The sequence below is a fragment of the Lemur catta genome, chromosome 14, assembly GCF_020740605.2.
Source record: "Lemur catta isolate mLemCat1 chromosome 14, mLemCat1.pri, whole genome shotgun sequence".
NCBI lineage: Eukaryota > Metazoa > Chordata > Mammalia > Primates > Lemuridae > Lemur > Lemur catta.
Window position 1 is genome coordinate 40,215,876 of NC_059141.1, and position 25,848 is coordinate 40,241,723.

At 45.0% G+C, this 25,848-nt stretch overlaps 1 protein-coding gene across 1 annotated transcript in view; it reads right to left on the minus strand.

Annotated features, from left to right (window-relative positions):
* The window catches only part of CCDC6 (coiled-coil domain containing 6), a 113,070-nt gene extending 87,530 nt beyond the window's left edge, over positions 1–25,540 (minus strand). The window contains exon 1 of the mRNA XM_045568772.1: positions 25,009–25,540. Within this exon, the coding sequence (XP_045424728.1) occupies positions 25,009–25,311 (303 nt within the window). The 5' untranslated portion in view covers positions 25,312–25,540. The remainder of the gene's footprint in view (positions 1–25,008) is intronic.
* Positions 25,541–25,848: the final 308 nt, after the last annotated feature.

Here is a 25,848-nt window from a genome sequence, read left to right on the forward strand (position 1 = left end):
TACAGCTCCAGACTCGCTTGAATCCGCCCCGCCCAAAGACGTACGAAGATACCCAATCGCAGAGTTGCTCCCACTTTCTGAAAACACCCAGTCTAAAGAAACTCTGCTTCTGTCGCCCCTTCCCAAGATTACTCAACCAAAGCTCAAAGTCCCTAATAGTTTCTAACACCCGCCCCCAACCTCACAGTGTTTTCTCTCTCACTGCCATGAACTATAAACCCAGCTTGTTTGATGACAGGTATGTTTGTGACGGTCTTTGGCTGAAGGACACAATGATTCACCATTTTACAAATTTCCCATTTCTTTCACCATCAAGCTCCCTCATATGCTTACATTTTGATAAAACCAAATTTAACTTCATCTACAAAAGAACTTTTCAGGATCCTAGTTATGGCATAGAAGCATGCTACATCTATGAGACAAAAATGTCTCTGGCAGAGACTCTGAATGCATCAAGACTTTTAATCCATTTTTTTAATAAAAAGTACTAAAGACATTTCTCTTTTACTATACAGAAAATACTTTGTATCAAGAACTCTGAAAATCCAGAGAGCTTTTTCCTGAAAGTTCAAAGCATGGCAAACTGTGTTGACACCTAATGGATCTTGTTTTCCAAATTTGCAAGTTTTGAAAATACCGACCATACACTGAGGGGATTTTATGGCCCTGTGGTATAAATGGTTTTTCTGGGAACCCTAGGGCCTAAGAACTAACCTCAGAAAGGAAGGGACCAACAATACAGATAAATCTCATGGACATAACGCTGGGAGAAAGACATTCACGCTGAAGAGTAGAAAGTGTATGGTTCCAGGTAAGCAGAGTTCAAACTCAGGACAGTGGCTACCCTTGGAGGGACAGGCGACTGGGATGGGCAAATTGGGATCCACGGTGTTAGAAACATTCCGTTTCGTAATCCAGGTACAAGTTACACAGGTACCTTCAATCTGTAAAAGTCCAAACTGTACACTTATCATAAATACATATTATGGAAGTTATACTCCCAAAAGAGTTTAAGAGAAAGGAAAGTGGCATGTCACAGCACTCAGGCCAGTTCCTTGACCTCTCTGAGCCTCATTTTCCATCTGTAACTGAGGATAACTTATACTCAAAGAGTCCTTTTGAGTTACGTGAGTTACTGCTTGTACTTAGCCTGGTGCACAGAGCACGGCAATTCAACCCACTGGATGTCCTACCACCCAGTCTCTGCCCAGTGTCTCCTCTGTGCAACTCAGGGAGGAACGGCCAGCTCTGACACGATCAGAGCAGAGGGCTCCCTCCCATGACCCGGCACAGAGCACAGCAATGTCTGCCTGACACCCTGCTACACTCCCCTCACCTCCTCCTGCCCCAGCCAGGGCCCTCTCGTCCCCTCCAGCAGGTGCCACCAGGTTCCTCAGCTGCACATGCCTTCTGACCGATGCCACAATGCCCCCCACAATAATGGCCATCTCCACTCTCTAAACAGTTTTTCTGTACCATCCAACCAATACCCTATGTACTGTTTGCACCTTGTTCTCATAGAGGTCCCCATGAAGTGTGCTCACTTCCCACCATTCATCACCGTCCTGGGCCCCTGGAAGTGAAGGTCACTCCAGGCCAACGTGGCAAGGCTATCACTAAGAAAATAAGGCCCAGGGCCCTCCCTGAGAAGTACATGTGAGCTACAGTGTCACATATCCTAGAAGACTTAAGAATTAAGAATGGTTTTAAGATGAACATCAAGGCAGCATATTCAAAAGAAAATAGAAAGTATTGGGGCTTTACATAGGGGAAATTCCACCTGCTTTACCATGGTGTCCCAGAAGGGGCACAATACGGTGAGACAATTATGACCCCTTCCTCTCTTAGGGGTCAGCTGAGGGCCTACTGCAATTTCAGATGTCGAGCTAATTTTTATACACCAATTCATTCTGAAATCTGCCGTGGGCTCTTTGCATAAATGTGTAAGATTTAAAAGGGGGAGGAGGCAGGGAGGGTCAGAGGAACAATAAAAAGTCCCATAGTCAAATGAAGCCAAAGTGACACAGATGCTAATCAACAGGTCCTACGCATTTTGAAAACTTAGTTCTAAGTGCCCCAGCTACCTAGGAGTTTCTGCTGCCCAATAACTGAGGAGCTTTACTTGGCATTAAGACCTAAGAAAACGATTTCTTCCATGAGTCCCCATAAAGGGAACACTGTGTGACAGAGTAGATGGTAGCCTCAAAAATATCCACTCTACGTCCCTGTCCCTGGGAGATGCACACTGAATCCTCAGGAATAAAGTGACCTGATATCTGAAACCTACTTTCAGATGAACAGAGAGAGAGGAAAAGAGAGGGAGGGAAGCGGAGGGACGGGGCAGGCAAGGGGAAGCACAAGTGGTGATATGAGAGTGTTATGATGTTAAAAACTGGTGAATTTAGGTGAGGAGCATAAGGGTGTTTATTGTACTGATCGACTTTTTAATTGAAAAAACTTTCACTCAGTAAGTGGGACGAGGAGGAGATATTCTTACTCCCAAAACACAATGAGTCCCAAGGACTCCAAAGGGTCACATCAACGGGTCCATTGCCCACTGTGGTCTCTCCAGTCTCTATTTCTCTGTACCATTGATGGCCTCTCTCTGAGTCTTAGGTCTTTGAGTTAAACACCATGTGTCTTTGCAACAAGTAGATAATATATCAGTTATGCAACAGACTAAAGTATAGCAGTGAATGAAATATTGTATTAGAAGCTGGGGGACAGGGAACAAGGAAGGGAAATAAACTCTCCCTTTCGTGATTTCCAAGTGGAATGATAGCATCAATACCTTGCAAAGGATGAAAGTCAAAAATGAAGATGTACTCAGGTGTCCTAGATGAGCCAGTGATACCAGAAGCAGTGCTAATACCTTTCATGGGAGCCATCATCTCCCTCCTAAGGCTCTGTGTTTAGAAACCCAGGCTTTCCTTTTACTTCTCTTTGCTGTTTCCAATTCTACCAACTGAAACTATTACATAAGCACAGGTTAATAATGGGAAAAAACTTAATGAATTAGAAAGTTTTATTGCAAGATCACTCAAATTATAAATCCTATCCAACTGGATCATAATATTAAAAGCCTGTGTTCCTTTTATTGGTTTAATTTATACAAGTTGGAATGTACTCAACTGATTATACATTTAAAGAGGAAATCCACTTTGCTCCAAAACTCCCTAAAACATATTTGTGAACAGAGGGCTAAGATTCCTATCACGTGAACTGATGGTGATCAGGGTAGAGACTATTTTAAGACACTTTGTATACAGTATAAAGTTTAATATGTTGTCAGAGTTCAAAACTCTCACTTTTGACAGAGAGCCCCAAACTTTGAAAAAATTTCCTAACATTTTCTAGCATTTTACACCACCTTCTCACGTGACTTGAGGGAGTGATTTATACTAACAGGAGAGAGGTCTTTCATGGGGCTCCAAAAACTGTTCTGAACTTCCAATATCTACCAATTTGCACATTCTTTCTAAGAGGACCATCTGGTAATAAAATCCATATTCTTTCTCACTTATTTCTAAGTTATTTAGGCAAAAGAGGAGTTTTCAATGCTAAGAACGTTGACTATGTTTCAGGGAAAAAAAATGTAAGCAACATGGCAGTTTTTCCTAAGTAAAAGCAATTCTTCAAAACTCAAAACATAAGATGTTTCCTCCTACAAAACAAAGAAAAGGCAAGGGTATGAGAACAAGGATGGATTTCCAGTCAAGGACAGATGACAATAAGCAAAAAATGACTTAATACTGCCAAACAAGAAATAACAAGAAACAACAAACAAGAACACTTAAAAAGCACATACTCTTAGAACTGGTAATTCTACTTCTAGATTATCCTATAGATAATACAAACCCTCGCTAAAACTTATGTTAAAAATTTTTTAAAAGAACGTTTACTGTGACTTTGTAGTAAGCAAGAGACTAGAAACAACCAATAAAGGAAAAGTTAAGATACACAGTGCTCCCATTTCATGGAATAATACTTCACAGCAAGGCCTTGAAAAGAATGGGGCAGTTCTAGGCCCGCTGATAGAGAAAAACTGATGAGATGTGTTGTTAAGTGGGGAAAAAGCAAGATACAGAACAGCATGTACAATGTGCTCCCATTTCTGGGTATCTTTTAAGAGGACAATGTAGGCACATGTTTGTATTTGCATAAAATATATCCAGAAAAACACTTAAAGGCGTAAGAAACTATTTACTAGTAACGGTCTCTTTGGAGACAAACAGGTCAGGGACAAAAGAGACTTGCCTTTCACTTTTATATGGCTCAAGTTCCAAATGCGTCATTACTTCATTTTTTTGAACCTATTTATGTTTTGCAGTTTTAACATGGAGCCCATGGATTATGTAACAGTGAAGCAGGAGTCTCAGACAATCGTTGCAAAGTGAATAACTAACAGCAGAGGGCTCAGCGCTGGGGTCAAGAGTGAACAGTAAATAAGAAGTAAACAATGACAGGGTAAAGAAGGAACATGGACTGTCCCCTGGGGAAAATGCCAGCGGGATGCTCCTGCCTATCTTCATCTACAGACTTAAGCCAACCACAACACAGAGACGCAACAAGCCTGGGCAGGAAACACAGAAGTTATGTTTGCTTACAAATTTCCCAAGTAAGCAAGCCCCGTTCTTACTCCTGGTGCCCTCTGCAGAATCAGACCACGCCTACACAACCTGATTCTTCTTCACTGGCCTCCCCAGGTGGTGGATGATCCACACGGAGGGAATTTTCCTACATCGGAGCCCTGCCTATCCAAGTCTCTAATATTAACTGTTCCTCACCACTCAACTTAACCCCCTCTCTCTGACCCCAGCCTCTGGCCCACCTCATTTGTAGTTCCAGCTAATACACCTTCTCTTCCGGGCTTCCTTTCCATCCCCAGCAAGATCCAAATGTGCACCTGAGACATTTCAGCCATAACCACAATGCAAAACACACAGGCTCCAATAAGGCAGGGTTGGTCTAGAGTCTGACTCATTCAAGGTACAAGTTAAAGGATTCCAACACATCAATAAGATGCCAATAAATTCCACCAAAGCACAGTGAAGAGTCTAACACGTAAGGATCTAAAAATCTAATAGAAGGAGAGAGGAGGAAGATGGTAGAGGGTATGTTCTCACTTGTACAAAGAAAGCACCGAACGGGCTACTCACCTTTCAACTTAGAAAGGGCAGAGAATAAAGTGTGAACAAGGGAGAGGAAGAGAGAAATCCACTTTGGATACATTTGCTGTACCTACAGTTCTTCCATCTTCATTCTTTCTTCAATTCCCAGAGCCAAGTCAGAAGATTTGCTTAACAAGCACTAAGTCCTTTTGCCACATCTGGATTTCAAAACATGAGGACTACTGGCAACAATACATCCTAATGAAAAACTTAAAAAAAGATGGACTAAAATACCATTTTTGCAGGCCAAATTTATTCAACTGAAGAAAGTTCTAGATTGGCATAGTCCCTGAAATAAAAAACCTATTACCAATTTGAAAAGCACATGTGCCAACATTACTCCTTGAAATAGATTCAGGTCTAATTCAAGACTGAGGACTGTGAGCCCTGTCAGACCCGGCCCCACCTACTTCCAGATCCTTCTACAGACCACAACCCTCGCACACCCTGACCTCACTCATCTTTCAGTTCCTCACGCCTGCCCTGCTTCTATCGCTTTCAGGATTTTTGCATTGCCTATTCCTTGGCCCAGAACACTCTTTTACAGTCCTCTTCCTGGTTCACTTTTTGTCTAAACAATATACAGATGATGGCAGCCTACATGTCACTTCAGGGGAGATCCTCTGGCTGCCTCAAACTAGTTCGGTTCCCTCCATCATAGCTTCCGAAAAACACACACACATTTTTTGAAGCATTTATCACCATTTCAATTCTATAACTGTGCAATCAGCTGTCTATTTTTCCCCACTGAGGTATAAGCTCCAAGAGGCAGGGGCTGCCCCCAAACCTCTTAGCACAGTACACAGAATAACCTCAGCAATACCTGTAGGGTGTACAAAGATTTGTAATATTTGTGTTATTTGTAATATTTGTGAGATGAAAATAGAAAGTTGGCCAATGGGAAAGATTAAATTTAAGGTCCACAGCTTTAAACCTATCTTTAAGCTGGGGAAATGGAAAATACTGCAGAGTAAAATGAAACCAGCAGATAAACAGAGCCCTAAACTGACCAGGATAGAGAAATAATGCCAATTACATGGGAGTCCAGTTAAGAAGCTTCTTAAAGGGAAGGGAGAAAAAGGCTACAATTATAGTATCCAAAATGCAAACAGTTCAGTAATTGATCAACTCAACACAGGAGATTTAGCCTAATTCAAGATCTCATATGAAATATAAGGGGTTACTATAGAGAAACAGGAGGGAAACAAAGATACCTGGAGATGTGCCTCTATTGTTCAGCTGTGAGTTCAAGTAGTTAAATGCAATTTAAAAGAATATCTAGCATAATGATGCTCCTATGACTTCTTCTGAATCTCTTAAATGCACTAACATTTAAACAAAAAACATTACCAGTCTGTCCTTTTTTCAAAGAAGTAATTACACAGTAAAGTTTTCCCAAACATCTTAGCAATATTTCCTATAGATTATAAGTGACATTAAAGCATAAAAGAAACTTCACTGTGGCCAAAAAATATCAAAAGCCAAGTCAAAAGATAAATGACAAGTGGGGAATTTTTTTGCAACTCAAAATTGGAAGGGCAAGTCACTGTAATATATAGAGAGCGCTGAGAAAAATGGGTAAGAGAAAGACCAAGGTCTCAACAGACAAACAAGAAAGGATATGAACTAGGCAGGCACAGAAAAAAATACAATCAGCTCTTAGAAACACAGGAAGAGATGCTTATCCATCCCCTTCAGAGAAATGCAAAGACTGTACTGAGATGTCATCCTCCAGACTGGCAAAATCCAAGTTTGATAAAACCCTCTGTCCCGCAGTATGGGGCTACAGCTCTCTCATATCCTGCTAATGAAGTGTAAATTGTACAAGCGACATCTATTCAAATCACACATATAAAGGGCATTGGACCCAGCAATGTCACTTCTGGAAATTTACCCAGAAAGGCAGTATCAAAAGGAATTCCTCTGGAGTCAGCTTACCTACAACAAATCTGGCTTTGCCACTCTCTGAGGCGTGACTTTAGGTAAGTCACCTAACCCTCTGAGCCTCAGTTTTTCCCATCTGTAAAATGGAGATAATAATACTGCTATTTCACAGGACTAATGTGAACATTAAGTGAATCAATATAAGGAAATCGTTTAAGAGAGTGGCTGGGAACTATCCTTTCAGATAAAAGCATCCACATACAAAATGATCTATGTTCAAGGCTACTACAAAATTGTGAGACCAAAGACTGAAAACAAATTAAATGCCCAATGGTAAGAGACATCTGTACAATGGCTTACTATGCAACTGTAAAAAAAAAAAAAAAAAGAGGAAGTCATCAATGTACTGATATGGAAAAATCTCCAAAATATAATTAAATGGGAAGGGGGGAAGGCACAGAACAAAGTAGCATACATACCCCCTTTTGCATTAAAGGGAAGGGAGAGAATACCAGATGATGCCTTCCCCATTCCAAAAAATTCAATTAGAATATATTATAAAAGGCAAGCATGATTTCAAGCCTCAGGGGAAATTATTATGTGCTCACAAACACACAGACTAGTGGTTCCCAAACTTTGTTGCTGGGTCAAAAGCAATTTCAGAATAGGTTAGGAATCTTGGTATAACAGTCCCCTTTGTTTCTAAGTGGTGAACTACCAGAACCCTTTTTTTTTTTTCCTTCTCTGCCAAGGAGATAACAAAAGAGAGAAGCCTGGCCTGGGAGTCAGGCCCCCTACCTTGAGATCCCACCTGTCCCTCTTACCAGCACTGCTCCCTGGCCAATAATTTAACATCATTTCACCTGAGCCCCAGATCCTCTATTTAGAAAGAGGCTCCCACTATCTGCCCCCCAAACCCCAGACTTGCTGTGAGACTCAACTGAAACAATTTAGTTGAAACCACTCTATAGATGCTGTCCAAGCCGCAGGTTTCAGAGCTGGAGATTCTGGGCAAAGACTGCTCATTTTTCTACCTGTCCAGAAGACATGTGTGTCTGCACACGCCGCCCACAGCTTCCTGTCTGGTGCTCTCCAGCCCTGCGTGGCTTCACACACGACACTGCGCCACACTTTCTGGAAGCCATAGATGCCAGGCCATCTTCTAAGGCGGGATTCCCTCAGGATGCTCCTCAGGCATTTCTCAGCTAGAAGCTTCCAGGGAAGACTGCATAGGATGGGGCTCGCCTCTGGTTTCCTTACAGCGGAGCCACAAAAACCAGGTCTTAGACGACTACACAAACACACACACACACACACAGTGGTGACCTGACATTGATACTGCTGTGTGTCGTGGGGGCTGGGAAGCCAGTCTGCATACCTCCTGAAGACAAAATCAGCATGACTGGGACGCTCAGGGGATGGAGACCAGGCAACAGGGCAGCAGGTAAAAGGCCCCCAAGTCTGCCATCCACAGCTCTAGAGAGGACCGAGGAGGGTCAGAGCTGAGGCCAGCAGCCTCAGGGCACAGGGGTAAAGGATTAAAGCAGAGGGGAAGCAAGGATAACATGTTTGATCCCCCAAAAGCCTGGGCTGTTATATCCTTCAAACACAAATTTACCAGGAAAAAAAACACTGCTGATTTTGTTAGGTATGATAATGGTACGGTGGTTATAAAGCCCTTATCAGAGATGCAAACTGAACTATTTACGGGTGAAATTATTTCAAGATAGACCATGTGTCAATAACTGGGGAAGCTGGTAGTTTGTAGATTCACTCTACTTTTGTGTATGCTTGAAATTTTCCATAATAAAAAGAGTTTAAACAAAATCCACTATCACCATAAAAATAAATTTCACAGCAGGGGAATGTGAGAAAAGTATTCTAACAATCTGATTGTGTGCCAGACATCCAGGGCTAGGAGACAAGGCCTCTAAGACACTAACGTGGACAGCCATTCTCCTCCCAGGACATCTGCATCCTCATCAGAGCTGGGGCCTGAGGGTGCCATGGGACCCAGGCACCATCCACTCATCAGCTCCTTTCTAGTGCTGCTGGGGCATCCCAAGCTGCTCACCACTGGTTAAATAAATGGTGCATGCTCTGTGTCAGAGCAGCTGGCCTGGAAGATAGTCAGCTGCAGAGCTTCCCATCTGGCATTCCCTGCAGGAAGATGAGCATCAGCCACAAATGACAAATGACAACATGGACACGTGAGAAAGCATTTACAGGAGGGGCTTCTGAGGCAGAAGGAGAGACAGGAAAGACCTCAAGTATCAATCCAGCCGTTCGGAGCTGCGTGGGATGCTACAAGGGGAGCCTGCTGTTTCAAGCTGCCATGCCTTTGTCCATGCTGTTCCTTCTCCCTGGAATGCCTTTTACTCACATCTTCCCAGGTGAATAAGAACCTGAGTCCTCCAACCTTCTGTTATCTGCAAAGCGTTCAATAACTGCTCAGGCCAAACACAGTCACTCCATTTTCATTCTTCCTGGGCCAGTCCTGGGTCTGTCTGGCCCAAGATGCCTCCATTGTCCTTCTCCCACTCTGCAAGGTAGGGGTGACCCCTGTGGGCTGCATCTCCCTCCCCATTCCCAAAGTAAGCCAATGGGGTTTAGCCAATGAAAGGCACTGGCAAGACATAGAGGGGTGGAAGGAAGGGAAAACTCTCCCCTTTCTCAGGCTTGGGCAGCACCTATCTCAGGATCCACTGTGGTTCCAGCTTTCTCTGGGTGACCCCAGCCCCTGGGCTCTGGTAATATCACCTCCTTCCTTCGTCCTCTAGAGTGGGAGTGGCGTCCCATTACTGCTTGCCCTGGCCTGCCTCACTGCCCTCCCTTCAGCTTCCCAGCAGCTCTACCCCTGGGATGACCAGTTCCCTGGATGGTGTTCTTCCTTCCCACTCTACATGCTTTGTTTTCCTGTATGAACCGTGAATGACAGACTGACCGTTTTCCTCCACCCAGTGTGTGGTCACTGCTTTCCCACATCTCAACAGCTCTGAGCCCCTTCACAGCAGGCACAAGGTCCTGCCGGGCTTCAGAAGCCTGGAGCCCCCAGCAGGGGCTCAGTCATTCATACCCTGCCTGGCCGCTAGAAGGCCGTCTCAAGCACATAGCTAGCATTTCATAGGTAGCCAGACTGTTAAATGAATGCATGGACACCCCATAATCTATATAAGTTAAAGAAGAAGGCCACAAGAAAACTCTTGGAAACATCTTTAAGGGCCAAAAGGAGGATTCTTTTGAGGGGAAAATGATTACAAGAATTCACCACCCAAGAATTAGAGTAACTGACCACACTATAGGGCAAAGATTTAGATTATGAATTTTCAAAAAAACCAAAAAGGTGCTATATTCTGAACTCCTACAAGGAAGTTCACAGCCCCTCACAGCTGCAAGCAGTCAGAGAAGAACAACAGAGTGCGGTTAAGAACAGAGGCTCCAAAGCCGGCTGCCAAATCCTGCCCCACCACCTACCAGCAGAATGGCCCCCGCAAGCACTTCGGTTCTCTCAATCTGTAAGGTTGCAATAATCACGCCCCCTGGTCTTGTTTCAAGGGCTAAATTGAGGTAATGCACTAGTTGTTAGCTACAGCATGCTCCAGGGGTCTCAAACTCAACTGCCATCAGAGTAGGAATTAAACAAGCATATGAGAGCTCCAGGAGAAGCAACAAAGAACGGTGACACCAATGACAAAAGACAGCGCGTGCCCTTGCTGAAGCATTCTCAAACCTCTGGAGCCACACCACTCACCTGCGGGCCGGAGGCAGGCTGCCAGTCTGCAAACCCTGAGTTCGAAACACACCTTTCTCAAGAAACTGAGGAGAAAAATGAGGCTCCCCCCAAACCACACATGACTGACACCTGGTCCCACAGATGGGACAGGCTGAGAGGCCCAGTTCTCCCTGCGCCGCTGCAGGCTCGGGAGAAAAGGAAATATGAAATAAGGGGGTTTGGAAACATGTAGCCAAGTAAAGAGACTCGCTGAGACACCCAGGCAAGATGGCTTCCAGCGGGGGCCGGTAAGGACGGTGGTGTGAGGACAGCGAAGGTGAAAGCCAACTGAGAGCAGCTGAGGAGGAAGACGACTTCCAAGAGCCCAACCAAGGAGAGGACACTGGGGTGGGCTTCTTCCAAGACAGCAACCTGGTCTCAGGTCCACACGGGAGGAAACGGGCAAGAAGCAAATCCGTGACCATTGGATAAAGAGGGAAAAGAAAGACGGGTGTGGGATGTGTCCCGGAGGCTTTCACCAGTCACGTTATTTACCCCTAACACCGGAGAGCTGAGATAGCACAGTCCCTTTTGGGGGAAGAAGGCAAGGTGGCCTGGGAGTCAGCTAAGTTGCTGCTCCAGGAAGGAGCAGAACTGAGATTTTTAACAGAAGTCCTCTAAGTTTTAGGACTGCCAGATAAAACACAGGCTGTCCAGTTAAATTTGAATTTCAGATAAATAAATGTTTAGTATACATATGTTCTGTGCAACATCTGGGACATACATATACTAAAAAATTATTCATTGTTTATCTGAAATTTAATCGTGGCTGTGCACCCTGTGTTTTCATTTGCTGTCTTTGGCAACCCTACTTTTGGTTTCTAAGTCTCTCTCCATTACACCCAAAGAAACCTGGTGTGGAAAATCAGAAAGGAGTTAATAAAATTGAAAGGAGGAATAATTCACATAGAGGGCCTAACAGAGAATGCTAATCCACAACACATCAAATTAAAAAGCATAAAAACAAAAGTAGTAGAACCTACAGAAGACTTTGAGAACTGGAGAAGGCAGTAAAGCCTACTGGTTTTCATTTATGGGCTAATAAGTGAATTCCAATTCCCCTTTCACATGACCCCGTCAGGTAACAAAGACCTAGACCAGCAGGGCTCTGGGCCAAGTGAGAACCAATCAAATAAGGGATTACTGTCATTAGTGTTAATCTTCCTTACCTGAAAAAGACTTCAACAGGAAGGTGTTCGGACAAGCAGGAGGCAGGGGGACAGAGAGAAAGCAAGAGGCTCCAGTACTCTTGGCTGGAGCCTCACATCCCTGGTAGACAGACAACAGCCAAAGAGGTATGGGCCCTCCTGCATTCAACACAGCTTACTTTAACTTGTTTATTTACAATGCAAGCAGAGTCCCCAGATTAGATAAAACATCCTCCTTTTCTTCTCTCACCCTCAAAAAAGCCTTCACATAGGGCCAATAAAGGCAAAACAGTGTCTTGGGGAAAAACATGTCCCTAAACCTTCAAAAAGTCCCCAGGCTACCACTTCTGTTGCTAGAGAGAAATCCAGAGGCCACAGAAAGAAAAGAGGTCACTTGAGGAGTCCCTTGCAGACAGAGAAAATGATTACCTCCCGCAGCCCTGCCTCTGGCTCATAACCCGGGGCTCTTTCCACCATTTGGGTACAGGGAGCCTGCAGAGTAAGTCAATTCAAAGATTCAGGTTTGGGTTTCTGTTCTTCAAACCAGCAGCTAAGCAGAAGTGGCACTAGGGCATCAGCCCTCAAAGTCCACCTTCTGGAATCCATACCCTGTGAAACGGGGTCAAAAGTCACACATCAGAGAAGCCGGCTTTGACAGTCTTCTGTCTGCCCATAGTGCTAAAGTCAGAAAACTAGGAGAAGAATGGGAAGAGCCCTACAACTGACCTACAGGGGGGAAAAAACAGATCTTTTAGGAAGTGTTTGCCTCCTGCGGTCCTGTTACTTTTACACAGCCATGCAGGCCGGTCTAATCCTGGCTCACCCAACCCTAGAAAGCCCACCAAGTTCCCAGAGAAACACGGCCCGGGGCCAGGCCATAGGCGCTTGCCAGTCGAAGGTGTACAGGGAGCTCCGTGCCACCTTGAGAACACCCTCTCTCAGCTTTCAAGAGGTTATTTCCCTATCATCATATTACAGGATTATCTAGAGCAGGACTGATTTCAAAAAGTCTTAATATTTTGGAAGACAAGAGGAAGTGTGTGGGGGTGGGTAAGCAGTAATAATCTTTAATATTTTCCCCAGGAATAATAATTCACAAACTACCAAAACACTTTCTTATGTGTATCGTTTCATTCGATCCTCATAACAACAGTGGGAGTGAAGCAAGGTTGGTGTTAACCCTACAGACTACTGTTTTAACAGGTATGTAAACCAAGACTTGAAGGCTCCAAATACAACACACCCCAGCTAGTAAGGGAGCCAGGACCTCAATTAACTGGAAGCCAAGTCCTTTAGGGCCTGCATGTTCTCTGCTGCGCCACGTTCCTTTCACGTTGTCCCAGCAACCAACACGGAGGGAAGGCAGTGGGGCCGCCCAGGGAACGGACACTACAACTGCAAACAATTTCACAGACACTTGGGCAGAATACTGCACAGCAATAAAAAAGAGCTACTGTGATATGCAACATAGTACTGTTTAGTATTAGGAAACGAACTAGGATAAATCAAAGAATCCAGACACATAAAACACATTCTGTATACTTCCACTTATCTGAAGTTCAAACATAAGCAAAACGTATCTATACTGAGAGAAGTCAGAACATGGTTACTATTTCAGAGCTATGATTGGAACAGAACACATAGAAGTCTCAGGGGTTCTGATAATCACATATATCCTGAGCTAGGTGGTGGCTACCCCAGTGAATTCATTTTTAAATTCATTGTGCCCTGTTCAATAGGTTTGTGCAAAGTTTCCACACTTTACATTAAGTATATTATGCTCCACTAAAGAGTTAACAAGAGTAAACGTGGGTAAGTCTCAAAATAAATTCCACAAGCTTTATTGAACGGATATTGTGTTCAGGCTGTGGGAAAACACAAGTGACCCTGCAAATGGCAAGGTCTTTATGTGCCAGTCACCATGCAAGGTACCGGCAGGCTGCTGTTGTCAAATTCCTGTTCTGCCACTGGCTGTGATCTTCAAGGGGTGGCTGGGACTTCCTGTACCTCGTTTCTTCATCTGTGACATGGAGATCACAAAGGGATGTCAGGAGGATTAAATGAGTCCCTAAACATAAAGTGCTAAGAACTGTGCTGGGCACACAGTAAGACTGTGCAATACATGGCAAGTATCATTGTGGACTAAGACAGATCATCTTCCAGATGATAAATGACAAAATACCTATCTTCAAATAGTTCAGAAGGAAAACATCAACGTCTGCACTAAGTAGCCAGGCACAGAAATGCCTGGAAATGCCCGGCCCCTCTCCCTCCCTGGGAGGCCCTCTCCCACCTGGCCCTGCTCTCCTCCCCAGCCTCATTTTTCTCTGGACATTCAGGTTCTGCCCGGGTGTGGAAGGAGTGCCTTCTCCTACCACCTCCAACCCCTCGCCTTCTTCTGGATTAACTTTGATTCATCCTTTAGGTCTTGGCTAAGAAATCCCCTCCTTCCAGAGCCAGCCCTGACTCTGGTCCCCACTGCTAGATTGAGTCAGGGGCCCTCCAACAACACCCCCAGCACAATCTCATCCCAGCTATTACGCATGGGCACACTGCCTGCCATCCAGCAGGCACTCAATATGTTTGTTGAAAAAAAAAAAAAAAAAACTCACTTGTACTGTGCTAATCAGACTATTTTTAAGTATAGGCTATAACATAAATACAAAGGGAGAAACCGATTCCAGACTGGGATGGACAGGGAGGGACAGGAGTCCACATGGCGATACAATATGCAGAGGTGGCGACCTACTGGGGGTTTGCTGGACAAGACGCAGGGGTGGAGTAGACCAAGGGCAAAAGAGCCAGAAAGGAAAGTGCAGACAGTCCCTCAGGCACTGAAGGCACCTTCTGCATTGCTGTTTCCTTCCCAAGACAGGGAGCTTGCTACCTTGGCAACACTCCCGTAGGCCCAGTATCCTGGGAACTTGCTGCAGTAATAGGGAAGGCCTGACTACCCTAAGTGAAGGAATAGAACTGTATAGAAACCACTAAGAGGAAAATGCCCACAATGAGATAAAAATCAAACTGTCCCTAAACTAATTTATATCCCACCCTCCCATAGGTTATGTAACCTGTGCTTAAGCTCTGAGCCCAGACCCGGGTTCAAATCCCAATCCCATTTGATAGCCATGGAACTTCAGGCAAGGGATGCGACCTCTCTGAGCCTAAATGTGCAAGTTCACAGCTATGGGTAAGAGTAGCACCTATCACACAGGACTGCGGCGAGGATTAAATGAGAGGATGTGTGCAAACGCCTTCCAACAGCCTATTCCACGGTAAGCACTGGATAAACATTAGCCGTTAGCACAGCAACACAAAAAGATTTGGAAGTGGGACAGTGGCGTTGAACAAAAATTCAAGTTTTTTCCTTCTTCAAACCTTCTTAAATTATGGTTTATTCAAAATGCTGTCAAGGAAATTAAATGCTTATGACACGTCAAAAAATAAAATAAAAAGCAATCATCTTTGAGGTGTCAGGGCAAAGTCCTTTCCCTCGTGGAGGACAAGCCCTGACTGTGGGCTATTCCCTCATCCAGCATTTTCCACATCTGGTGGGTTACTCGAAGCACAAGTTAGAACGGTGGGTGCCGAGCCCAGGGCCAGCCACACGGCTAAGGGACTGTACATGTTTGTTGAATGACCGAAAAGAACATGATATGAGATAGCTGAGAGGCAATAAAAACTTAAGTTGAAGCAAGGTATCAAGAGCACTTTTATGAAAACACTTTAGGTCCAAATTTATAACTTCAATGCCAAGACAATAAAAAGCAGCTAGCTGCTTCTGTAGATCAGAGTAAGTTTTTCTTCTTAAAAATGTTTGAAAAATTAAAAATTAAAATTAAAATAAATAAAAATGTTTACAAGTCGCTAGGAACAGAGGCTACCAGAGGAGGGGGAAATAAGGAGTTGTTGTTTAATGGGAACAGAGTTTCTGTTTGGGATGATGAAAAAGTTCTGGACATGGATAATGGGATGGTTGCAAAACAAAGTAAATGTACTGAATGCCACTAAATTGTATATTTTAAAATGGTTAAAAGGGCATATTAGGTGTTGTGTATGTTTTACAATTTTTAAAAGTTACAAAAAAGAAAGTCACTGGTCCTATTCTCTGGGTACCTAAGGTATTTCTCAGTAATAAACTCCACAAATTAAAGGTTCAAATGGTGTGAAACAATTAATATATTTTCCAAAAGACAAGACCACTTACCAGGTAGTGATTTGGACCTGAAGAAATCCAACCCTCTACTTTATGGCATATATACTAAAAATACACTTAAAGTTGTATCCTTTGGTAAACAAAAATGTTAAAAATCACCTAGTCAATTTTTTTCCTCCAAGTTTAGAGGACCTACCAAATGAAGCAAAGACACAATGTTCTGACTCAGCAAATGTCTTTTTCAACAGTTTTCTGTTCTTTTGAAATGTTTTCTGTCTAGCGAAGAACGCTCCCCACAAAAAAAACAAATCTCAACAGAATAAAAGCTATCATTTGTGTTGGTATATTAGGATAATTGAAAAAAAAATCACCATTTACATAAAAATAATTTCATAAGGCTTTTTTTTTTTTTTTTTTTTTGAGACAGTCACAGTCTTGCTCTGACACCCAGGCTAGAGTGCCATGGCATCAGCCTAGCTCACAGCAACCTCCAACTCCTGGGTTCAAGCGATCCGCCTGTCTCAGCTTCCCAAGTAGTTGGGACTACAGGCACGTACCACTACACCCGGCTAATTTTTTCTATTTTTAGTAGAGATGGGGTCTCACTTTTGCTCAGGCTGGTCTCTAACCCCTGACCTCAGGTGATCCTCCCACCTCAGCCTCCAAGAGTGCTAGGATTACAGGCGCGAGCCACCGTACCTAGCCTGGAGAAGTTCTTTCTACATTAAACACCAAGAAGAATTATTTTTCTCAATCTGTCCCTTTTAGCCCCTCTAATTCAATTTCAAAAAGCAGGTATCACAAAATACTCAAACTGTTCACTTATAAAACACATGAAGTATTTAATGCAAATAAATCGATTTCTAATAACCTTCTTTAGCTCATTCATAAGCCCTGATGTTTTCATTCTTTCACTTTCTCCTTTCCTTCTATGGAAAGCTGAATTATGACCTATCTCTGCCTGCACATCCCAACCCTGCTCCTCGGTACCCAGTGGCCTCACTTGATCCTCAGTGCCCTGAGGTGCCCTGGTGGGTATTAACCAGATCACTGTGGACACACACCTCGCACCCGCCAAGGCTGGATGGATCTGGAACAGATGCATGGAAGATTAGCCAGCCCATCAATCACTGCTGCTTTTTAAAAAAAAAACTGGAATTCAAAATTGCCTATAATTTTACCTCGAGAAGTCTTTGCTTTCAGATAGTTTCACATTAAAAACTTAGGAAATTCGGTCCATCTGACAATATTCCATGAGAGGAGTGTGAGTGGGCCCCAGAGGGAAAAAGCACCTAGATAATTTCAATCTACTACTGACAGATGCAAATTATGAAATTAAAACAATGACATTTCTTTTCAATCATCATCACATAAAAACGAAAATTAAAAATAAACCAAAGCCTCCCTGTGCTATCTCAGCACTGATAAATTGAGCAACAGCTCTCCCCAGCTCTGTCTTACAAAATAAACTACAAGCTAATTAAACTGTGAGTGAATATGACACATTGTTTTCCTTCAAGGTATTCAGTGAGATAGAGGAACTTCATTTTGGAAGGTAGAAGGTAAAATTCCCCTCCCTTGGAACCCCGAGAGGAGCCTGTCTGAACTTCCTTTGTTGGTTCCACGTGTGTGTTGGTGATTTCGGCACTTCCCAACCCTCTGCTCTGAACGCCCCACGGCACCAGGCCAGGGCCAGGCTGAATGAAAGTCAAGTGCAATCCTTGCCAGGCTACTGGAGGAGCCCTTCCATTCCTACTGGATATTTCCAGCACACAGTAGGCCATATATAAGCACTTGAACAGGCTGAATCCTGCCTATTTGGGGCTGTATTTGTACATGCTGTTTTGTACCTGAGGAAGCAAAGGGGTGGGGTAAGGGTGTGGGCATCTGAAAATTTCCCAGCATTAAACAAAAGAGTACTGTAATGAATTGTAATCACATTTAATAGGAACCAATAAGGGAGGGTTAATTCTAAATAACTATCAATCACATTGTTAACCCCCCTTTTTTTGGCATTCTTATCTCTAAAGAGAGAACCTAGCAATATGACATTTGCAATTCATCGGTATGAGGGTTGGGATAAACTTCACAGCTAAGAAAATTTGACAGTCTTGGGGGAGGAGGAATCTGCAAGTTAACACCACTCTAAAATCCTGACAATTAAAAATATTTTCCAGAGCATTAGTTTCTCCATCAAGAAAATTGCAACCAGCAACAAGCAGGAGCATACTGAACCTCTGAACATATACTCTGCTGGCTTTGACGATAATTCCATATATCTAAAAGCAACCACATTGTGATTGAAAACAAAAACCAACACCTACCCGCTGAAGAAAAGAGTACAGCAGAGGGGACAGGAAAGATTACTGTTACTTCTCACTCCACCTGGCTGCAGTTAATAGCTCGGATTAGCATTCTTAGGGGTAAGTGCAATATATCTCTACGAGACATGATTCAAGGGGGAAAAAAACAGACATAGAACACAAATACACTGTGTGTGACACTGTATCAACATGCCACTTCCACTCTGCAAGGCACACAGGCATTTGCAAGGATTCAGCCAGTCTCCCCATTCCGTTTTCAGACGCTTTCCTAATCAGAGCTTCAAGTGCCCGTATTTGCATTGATGCATCCCCCTGAGGGTCCACAGTTGTTTCCTAGAAGCAGCTGTGGGTCATTTCAACATTAATGAGTCATAGAAAACACCTTGAATGATCTGTCCCCATCACCAAAGCCAAGGCAGCAAATCTTAACACTTGCAACAGGGCTACTTTTTCCTCTAAGTCTTGCTCAGAAACCCTTGGAAAGGTAAACCTGAAGACACTTTATCCCTTTTCAGAGGCAATGTATCAGGAACACCCAGGTGTATGCTACAAGGTAGCCTACAACATCACCCAAGGCTAGAAGGCAAGGGCTTAGGGCACGCACTGATTGCAGTGGTCCCCCAAAGTACACAGCGTATCCATTCATCTATCCCATCTATTTCACCAACTATGGTAAAGAGGGTGATTGCTCTTGTGGCAGGAGAGTGGCTCCATGAAGACAAGCTACAGGAGACAGTATTAGCACCTTCAACCCAGGGGGAAAAAAAAAAAACCAACAAAACAAAACAAACAAGCACACACACACCCATGCCTCTGGAGCCAACTCAGAGTTGTCTCCCGCATGCCAGGCACTGAGGAATGCGATGAACCAGGCAAATTCTGCCCCCAAAGGAATTTGCACATCTGCTGGGAAAGATCTATGTGCTGGAGGGTCAGTGACAGAAGGGCTCTATGGACCCACAGGAGCAGGGACATAACTCAGTGCATGGCTGACGAAGAGGCAGTGCCAGGGCCCACTGGGCAGCGGTTTGGGTGGAGAAGACAGTACAATCTACTTGAATTTGCAAGGCGGAAGGGATGGCAGAAGTGGAGAAGCGCATTTTAGGGCAGGGGGTATCTCCTCCAGAAGCCTACTGAAACTGCAGGTTCTGGGAGTTCAGGGAGTGAAGTGAGATCTTAGGGAATGCCGCTGGGCTAAGTGCACGAGGGGTATGGCTGTGAAGTGAGCAGGGCCTTCCAATCACAGAGCCTGGCAAAACACCGGGAAGTTTACCTGGATCCAAGGGCCATGGGAAGCCATTGAAGGTTTTTAAGCAAGCAATCACCACATCAGATTTTTGCTTTAGACCAAGTCTCTCTCCAGTCTCGGAACAAGAGTCACCACAAACCAGATACTGTGCATTGATTCTCTAACTACTCCCTACCTTCAGCAAATAAATAAGGACAGCACTGTAAAAGATTGTCATGGCCTCCTTTAAAGTTTTAGTGTTTTCTTAGCACAAATAGATTATATGAAACACACACAAGGTACCTACAGACGTGAAAAACTTTAAATGCAGAAGAAATATAGGAAAACAGCCCCTTTAAGAAGACTTGCATATGGTTAGACCTAACTGTGAGGTCATACTTTTCTCCAAGTTGTGTCTAAAGTTGGGTGTTTCCATAAAGATCTTAGAAATACTTTCTCTAAAGGCAGGGGAGGAAGGGAGTGGACACACTATACCTCTTTACAAGGGCAATGTTGATCTGATAGCTTCAGAGAGTCTGCCAAAATGAACTCTTAAAAATGGAAAATAGCATATTAGGCTTCCAGTGTAAATAATCCAAAATACACATTAACTATATGGTAGCTTTTATTGGTTAATGAAACCATTATGCTGTTAATGTTTAAAATAGCCAGGTTTTCTAATCATGTCATACCAACATGTTTTTCTGTAACTTCAAAACACATTTGTATTTCTGTATTTCTCCAAACGTCCATAATGATTAATTTTATAGTCAGAAAATGACATTTAAATACTAGTGACTTATTATAGGCCTTTATTTCCAAACCAAACACGTACTGAAGATCTGAACCTGCCTAGAAGGGGCACACACCCTAGAGAACCAGCTGAGACCCTGCTTATACACTCTGAGAACACCAGCAACTAGTGAGACCTTGGAGGCCTTCCAATTACTGCCCACAATTACATTTCCTCACCTTCTCAGAGACCACCGCCCCCTGACAACCCTCACTGCCCTGAATCAGATAACCCACAATCACATTCTCACTCATATGACAAGCCAGAAAGATCTGGACTAACATGCAAAGCTACTCAAAAGGGTGACTGAACATACGTTGTTTCCCCCACTCCAAAAAGGAAATTATTTAATCAGCAGCCTGATTCCACTGCTGATTTAATGGCTAAAAATTGGATAATCACTCCAAACATTCTATTCTACCTCTAAGCCCCAAATAAAATGCCCTGGGGAAAGCCATAACTCACAGATTCACCCAGCACTTGCAGACTTCTTACAGTTGATTCTTCCCCACAGGTGATGTTTACCTCTATTAACTGATGCTAAGAACACAGAGCCATGAAACCAGTCTTTTATTAAGTGAGTAGCTTGATCAGAATAAGCTTATGTAGCACTTATATAGCAGAAGAGACAGAGAAGATCATTGGTTAAGAGCTTCTATTGGTCTTTTGACCTGACTTTTTTAAAAAGGTGTGGGGGACAACAATGAGATATCGCACCTATTAGAATGGCCAAAATCCAGAACACTGACAATACTAAATGTTGGTGAGCAAGAGCAACTCTCATTCACTGCATGCAAAATGGTACAGCCACTTTGGAAGACAGTTTGGCAATTTCTTACAAAACTAAACATACTCTTAACATATAATCCAGCAATCATACTTCTTGCTATTTACCCAAATGAGCTGAAATCTTCTGTCCAGAGGAAAACCTGCACTCAAATGTTTACAGCAGCTTTACTTGTAATTGTCAAAACTTAGAAAGCAACCAAGATGTGCTTCAGTGGGTGAATGGATAAACTATATACACCCCAACAAGGAAACATCATTCAACACTACAAATAAATGAACTATTGAGCTCTGAAAGAAACATTTTTACTAAATGAAAAAAGCCAATCTGAAAAGGCTGCATGCAGTACGATTCCAACTATATGACATTCTGGGAAAGGTAAAACTATAGAGAGTAAAATGATCAGTGGTTGCCAAGAGTTAGGGAGAAGGGAGGGATGAATAGGCAGAACAGAGAGAATTTTCAGGGCATTGAAACTACTATGCATGGTACTGTAATGGTGGATATGTCATTCACTATACATTTGTCCAAGCCTAGAATACACAAAACCAAGAAGGAACCCTAATGTAAACTGTAGACTTTGAGTGATAATGATGTATCAGTGAAGGATCATTGATTGTAACAAATGAACCACTCCAGTGTAGGATACTGATAGTGGAGGAGGCTAAGCCTGCATGAAGGAGGGAGTGTGTGCAAAATCTCTGTGTCTTATGCTCAATTTTACTGTGAACCTAAAACTGCTCTGAAAAACTGAAGTCCATTTTGTACTAGGCAGGGCTCACACCTGTAATCCCAGCTACTCAGGAGGATTGCTTGAGCCCAGGAGTTCAAGACCAGCTTGGGCAACATAGTGAGACCCCATTTCTAAAAAAAAAAAATTAAAAATAAAATTAGCCAGGTGTGGTGGTATGCACCTGTAGTCCTAGCTACTCAAGAGAATCACCTGAAGCCTAGGAGTTCGAGGCTGCAGTGAGTTATGATCGGACCACTGTGCTCCAGCCTGGGGGACAAACCCAGACTCCACCTCTTAAAAAAAAAAAATGTAAATAAAGTCAATTTTAAAACAAACAAACATAGGTGCCTCTCTATTCTCCAGGCTGTGGCTGAAAGGCAGTATGCCTTCCTGAACATGTTCAAGGAAAAGAAAGACAGCCATAATCACCTTTGGTGCTCAAGAACATGAACATAAATATCATAATTAGAGGAACTAATAGGAGCCAGGAAGGCAAGTAATAGGATTATGGTACCATCTTCCCTTCAAATTAACTAGAACAGTAAAAAATCTAACAAGGCCTTTACTTAATTGAATATCTAAGCCCTACCACAAACTTCCGAGGCAGCTACTAGCAAGGGTAATGCCTAAGTCAGAGTTGTCAGGGATTGGACAGCTTAACCTTGACATAAAGTGTTGTTTAACTGACTCCTTATATCCACAGACTCATTTCAGAGAGTCACACACTTCTCCTCCCACATTACATACCTGACAGGTCAAACTCACCCCATCACAATCTGGATCCTGGGTCAGTTAACAAAACCCTCAAAAGCTTTAAGAAATCTCTTTTCTGCATCTGTCATTCAGTTCTTTAGTAACACCTGCCAACTATTAGGGAACCGGGCAAACCACGAGCACTTTTGTCTCCCCGAATGTATTAGTCAGAGATTAAAGAAGAACTGAGAGGCTTCTGGTACTTGTAGACTATCTCTAAAATAGTTTTAAAACTTTACTCAGTAAGACCACGGAACACTTCACAAAGTATATCCTGTTGGATGTCAGTTTGGGTTGAGGGTAAGTCCTAAGAAAAAGCCACTACCTCACTACATAGTCCTGGAGCCAAGTATTCAGGAGGCCTCTAATCTTACACACCAGGAATGAACATGTTTGTCTCTGAAAAGCCAATGTGTTTGTGTACAATTTACAGACCTACTTACGATATGGTCAAAGTGTCAAACAGATAACCCTTTCATAGTCTCTCCACCTCCTAGTCCTCCCTCCCAAACAAACAAAAACAGTCTGAATTGCTCACTGTATGCAAGAAGCTAAAGATTTTGTTTCATATAAGTTTTACTACTTTCCATGGTTCACAATCTCCAAGAGACTAACCCTCTCATTTACTAACTCCAACCTTAAATAAACTGCCTCCACCAACTTCCCTCTCTTCTCAACCCCCACTCAGCAGAGACATCTTTCTCAGCCAAGAAAGCCACATAGGAGGCTTGGAAGTGGCTGCCTCTGCAAATTCCTCCCCCTTCCTACCAAAAGGGCACTTCAAGAACTTTATGGGTTTGGAGACGCACAAAACTTGCTCCAATTCCATTCACCAGCACTGGATTTGAGCATGCAAAGTGTCTTTCTACAATCAACCGCTATTTAGGCTGCTGATCACATTGAACTTTGGTGGAAATCTGCTTTCTACACCAATTACGAATGCCATCTAGTTCTCATGTATGAGCCAGCAGTGGGGGCGCACGCAACACACACACACACACACACACACACCCCCACACTCACTCTTCTACTGAAGACTTTTTCCTGGCACAGGGGGCATCCTAAACTTGCCCCATTTCATTTCCAAAGTGTGACCCTTCACCACCAAATTCATCCCTTTTTCCTCCATCTCAAAGGTTCAACCTAATCAGGTATTGTGTAGCAGCTTTGACAATTTATCCCCTTGATTTCTTGACATTTCCTTCTCTGCTCCTGGCTGGGAAACTGTTTTGATCTGAATAGAGTTGTCTGTGCTGGGATTCTGCATGTTAATGATGTGGCGAGCTGGCAGTGATGTTAGGTGAGAGCACACTGTGTACTTTTTATAGTTACGTTTCGCCTCATCACAGCTATAGGGGCCTTTCTAAATGCCTGCTACACCAGGAAAGAGACCTACAGACCTAATGTCACCCTTTTCTGGGAAGCCTCCATGGACCAGACAGAAACGGAACAGATGGCCTGTCCTCCACTCAAGTATCTGGACTCAGCGGCAAGACAGTCCCAACCACTCCACCACCAATGAAGCAAACACACGTACATCTGGCTCAGCAAGGGAGTCACAGTCGCCTTCCCCTGGTTTCGGCCCCGGCTCTGTCCAGGCCAGGATGCTGCACTCTCCTTGCTGTATACCGTCCACCCTCCACCCCAAAGGAACGGGCTTCCAACGGAGGTGGGAGCATTAGCTACGGTACCCGCCCTTCCCTCTCGATCCTGGCCAGAAAACTCCACTTCCCGGATTCCCGGCCACTCTCTCCCGCCCCCTCCCCGGGCGATCCAGCTAGCGCCGTGCTGATGCCAGCTGAGTGCCCAGCCCGCCGCGCACCCCCCGCACTCCAAGCCAGGCCCCAGGAAGACCCCAGCTCTCTCCCTCACCCCCAGACTCCGGTTCCCCAGATTCTGGACGCACCCCTTAGGCGTGCTAGGTCTGAAATAAGTCCCACCCCGCCCCCCAGCCACGCCGCCAGCCTCCAGCCCTACCCAGAAGGGTTCTCGTCCCCAAAGGCTAAAAGGGACCAAAGGTGGTTGCCCCAGTAGGCTTCCCACACCCCGCGAGGGTCCTGGACCGCCGAGGACAGACCCCGGTGGCCCCGAAGGGACACCTCCCTTTCCCCCCGGAGGCTGGCAGATCTCCGCAGGGAGTGTGCTCGCCGCGGGTCCCCGGGAGTCTAGGGGAGCCCGGGGGCTGCCTGGATCCGGCTGCTACCCCTCCCCGGGGCAGGCGGAGGTCGGCGCTGCGGCGCGCCCCCGGGGGGCACTCACGATGGTCACGCTGGCTTTGCGCAGGTCGCGGTTCTCCTCCTGCAGCGCCTTGCACTTGAGTTTGTAGGTTTCCAGCTCGATCTTCAGCACCTTGTTCTCCTGCTGCAGCGAGGCCAGGCGGTTGGTGAGCTCCTCCAGGCGGAACGGCGAGATGACAATGCCCCCCGACTTCCCACCGCCGCCGCCTCCGCCGCCGCCACCGCCGCCGCCCGAGGTCGACGAGCAGGACGACTGCATGGCGGCCGAGCTGCTGCTGTTGCCCCCAGCTCCGTCCGTGTCGCTCTCGCTGGCGCTGTCCGCCATGGCCGCGGCGGGCTGGGGAAAGGAGGAGGAGGAGGAGCAGGGAGGCGGCGGCGGCGAAGGCTGGGCTGCGAATGAGTGGGCGCCGGGTGAGCACAGGGGAGCGCCGAGCTGGGCGCCTGGCACCAGGGCGCAGACTCGGATCGGCGGCGAGAGAAAGAGAGGGAGCTTCCCGCTGCCAAGGGACCTCCTCTGCCAGAGAACAGAGACCCCGCCCGGGCTCGGGCAGTATTGCACTGGGGCTCGCTCCAGCCGGGCCTGGCGCGCTCGCTAGGCCGCCCTGCGAAGCTGGCCGAAAGCTCCGGGACCCGCCCGCCGCCGCCTGGCGACCGCCGGCGGGCTGAGAAGGCGCGGGCACGGCGGGTGCGGGAAAGCCAGGCCTGCCTGCGCCCCACCGGCTCGCCGGCCGCACGTGCTCCGAGGGAGGGCGTCCGAGCCCCTGACCTAAGCCCACGGCCGCCCAGCCCCTTCCGGGCTCGCGCACGCTCCGGAGAAAAGGAAACCCGGTGCCCCACCAGTCTCGCAGGTGCGGGGGACACG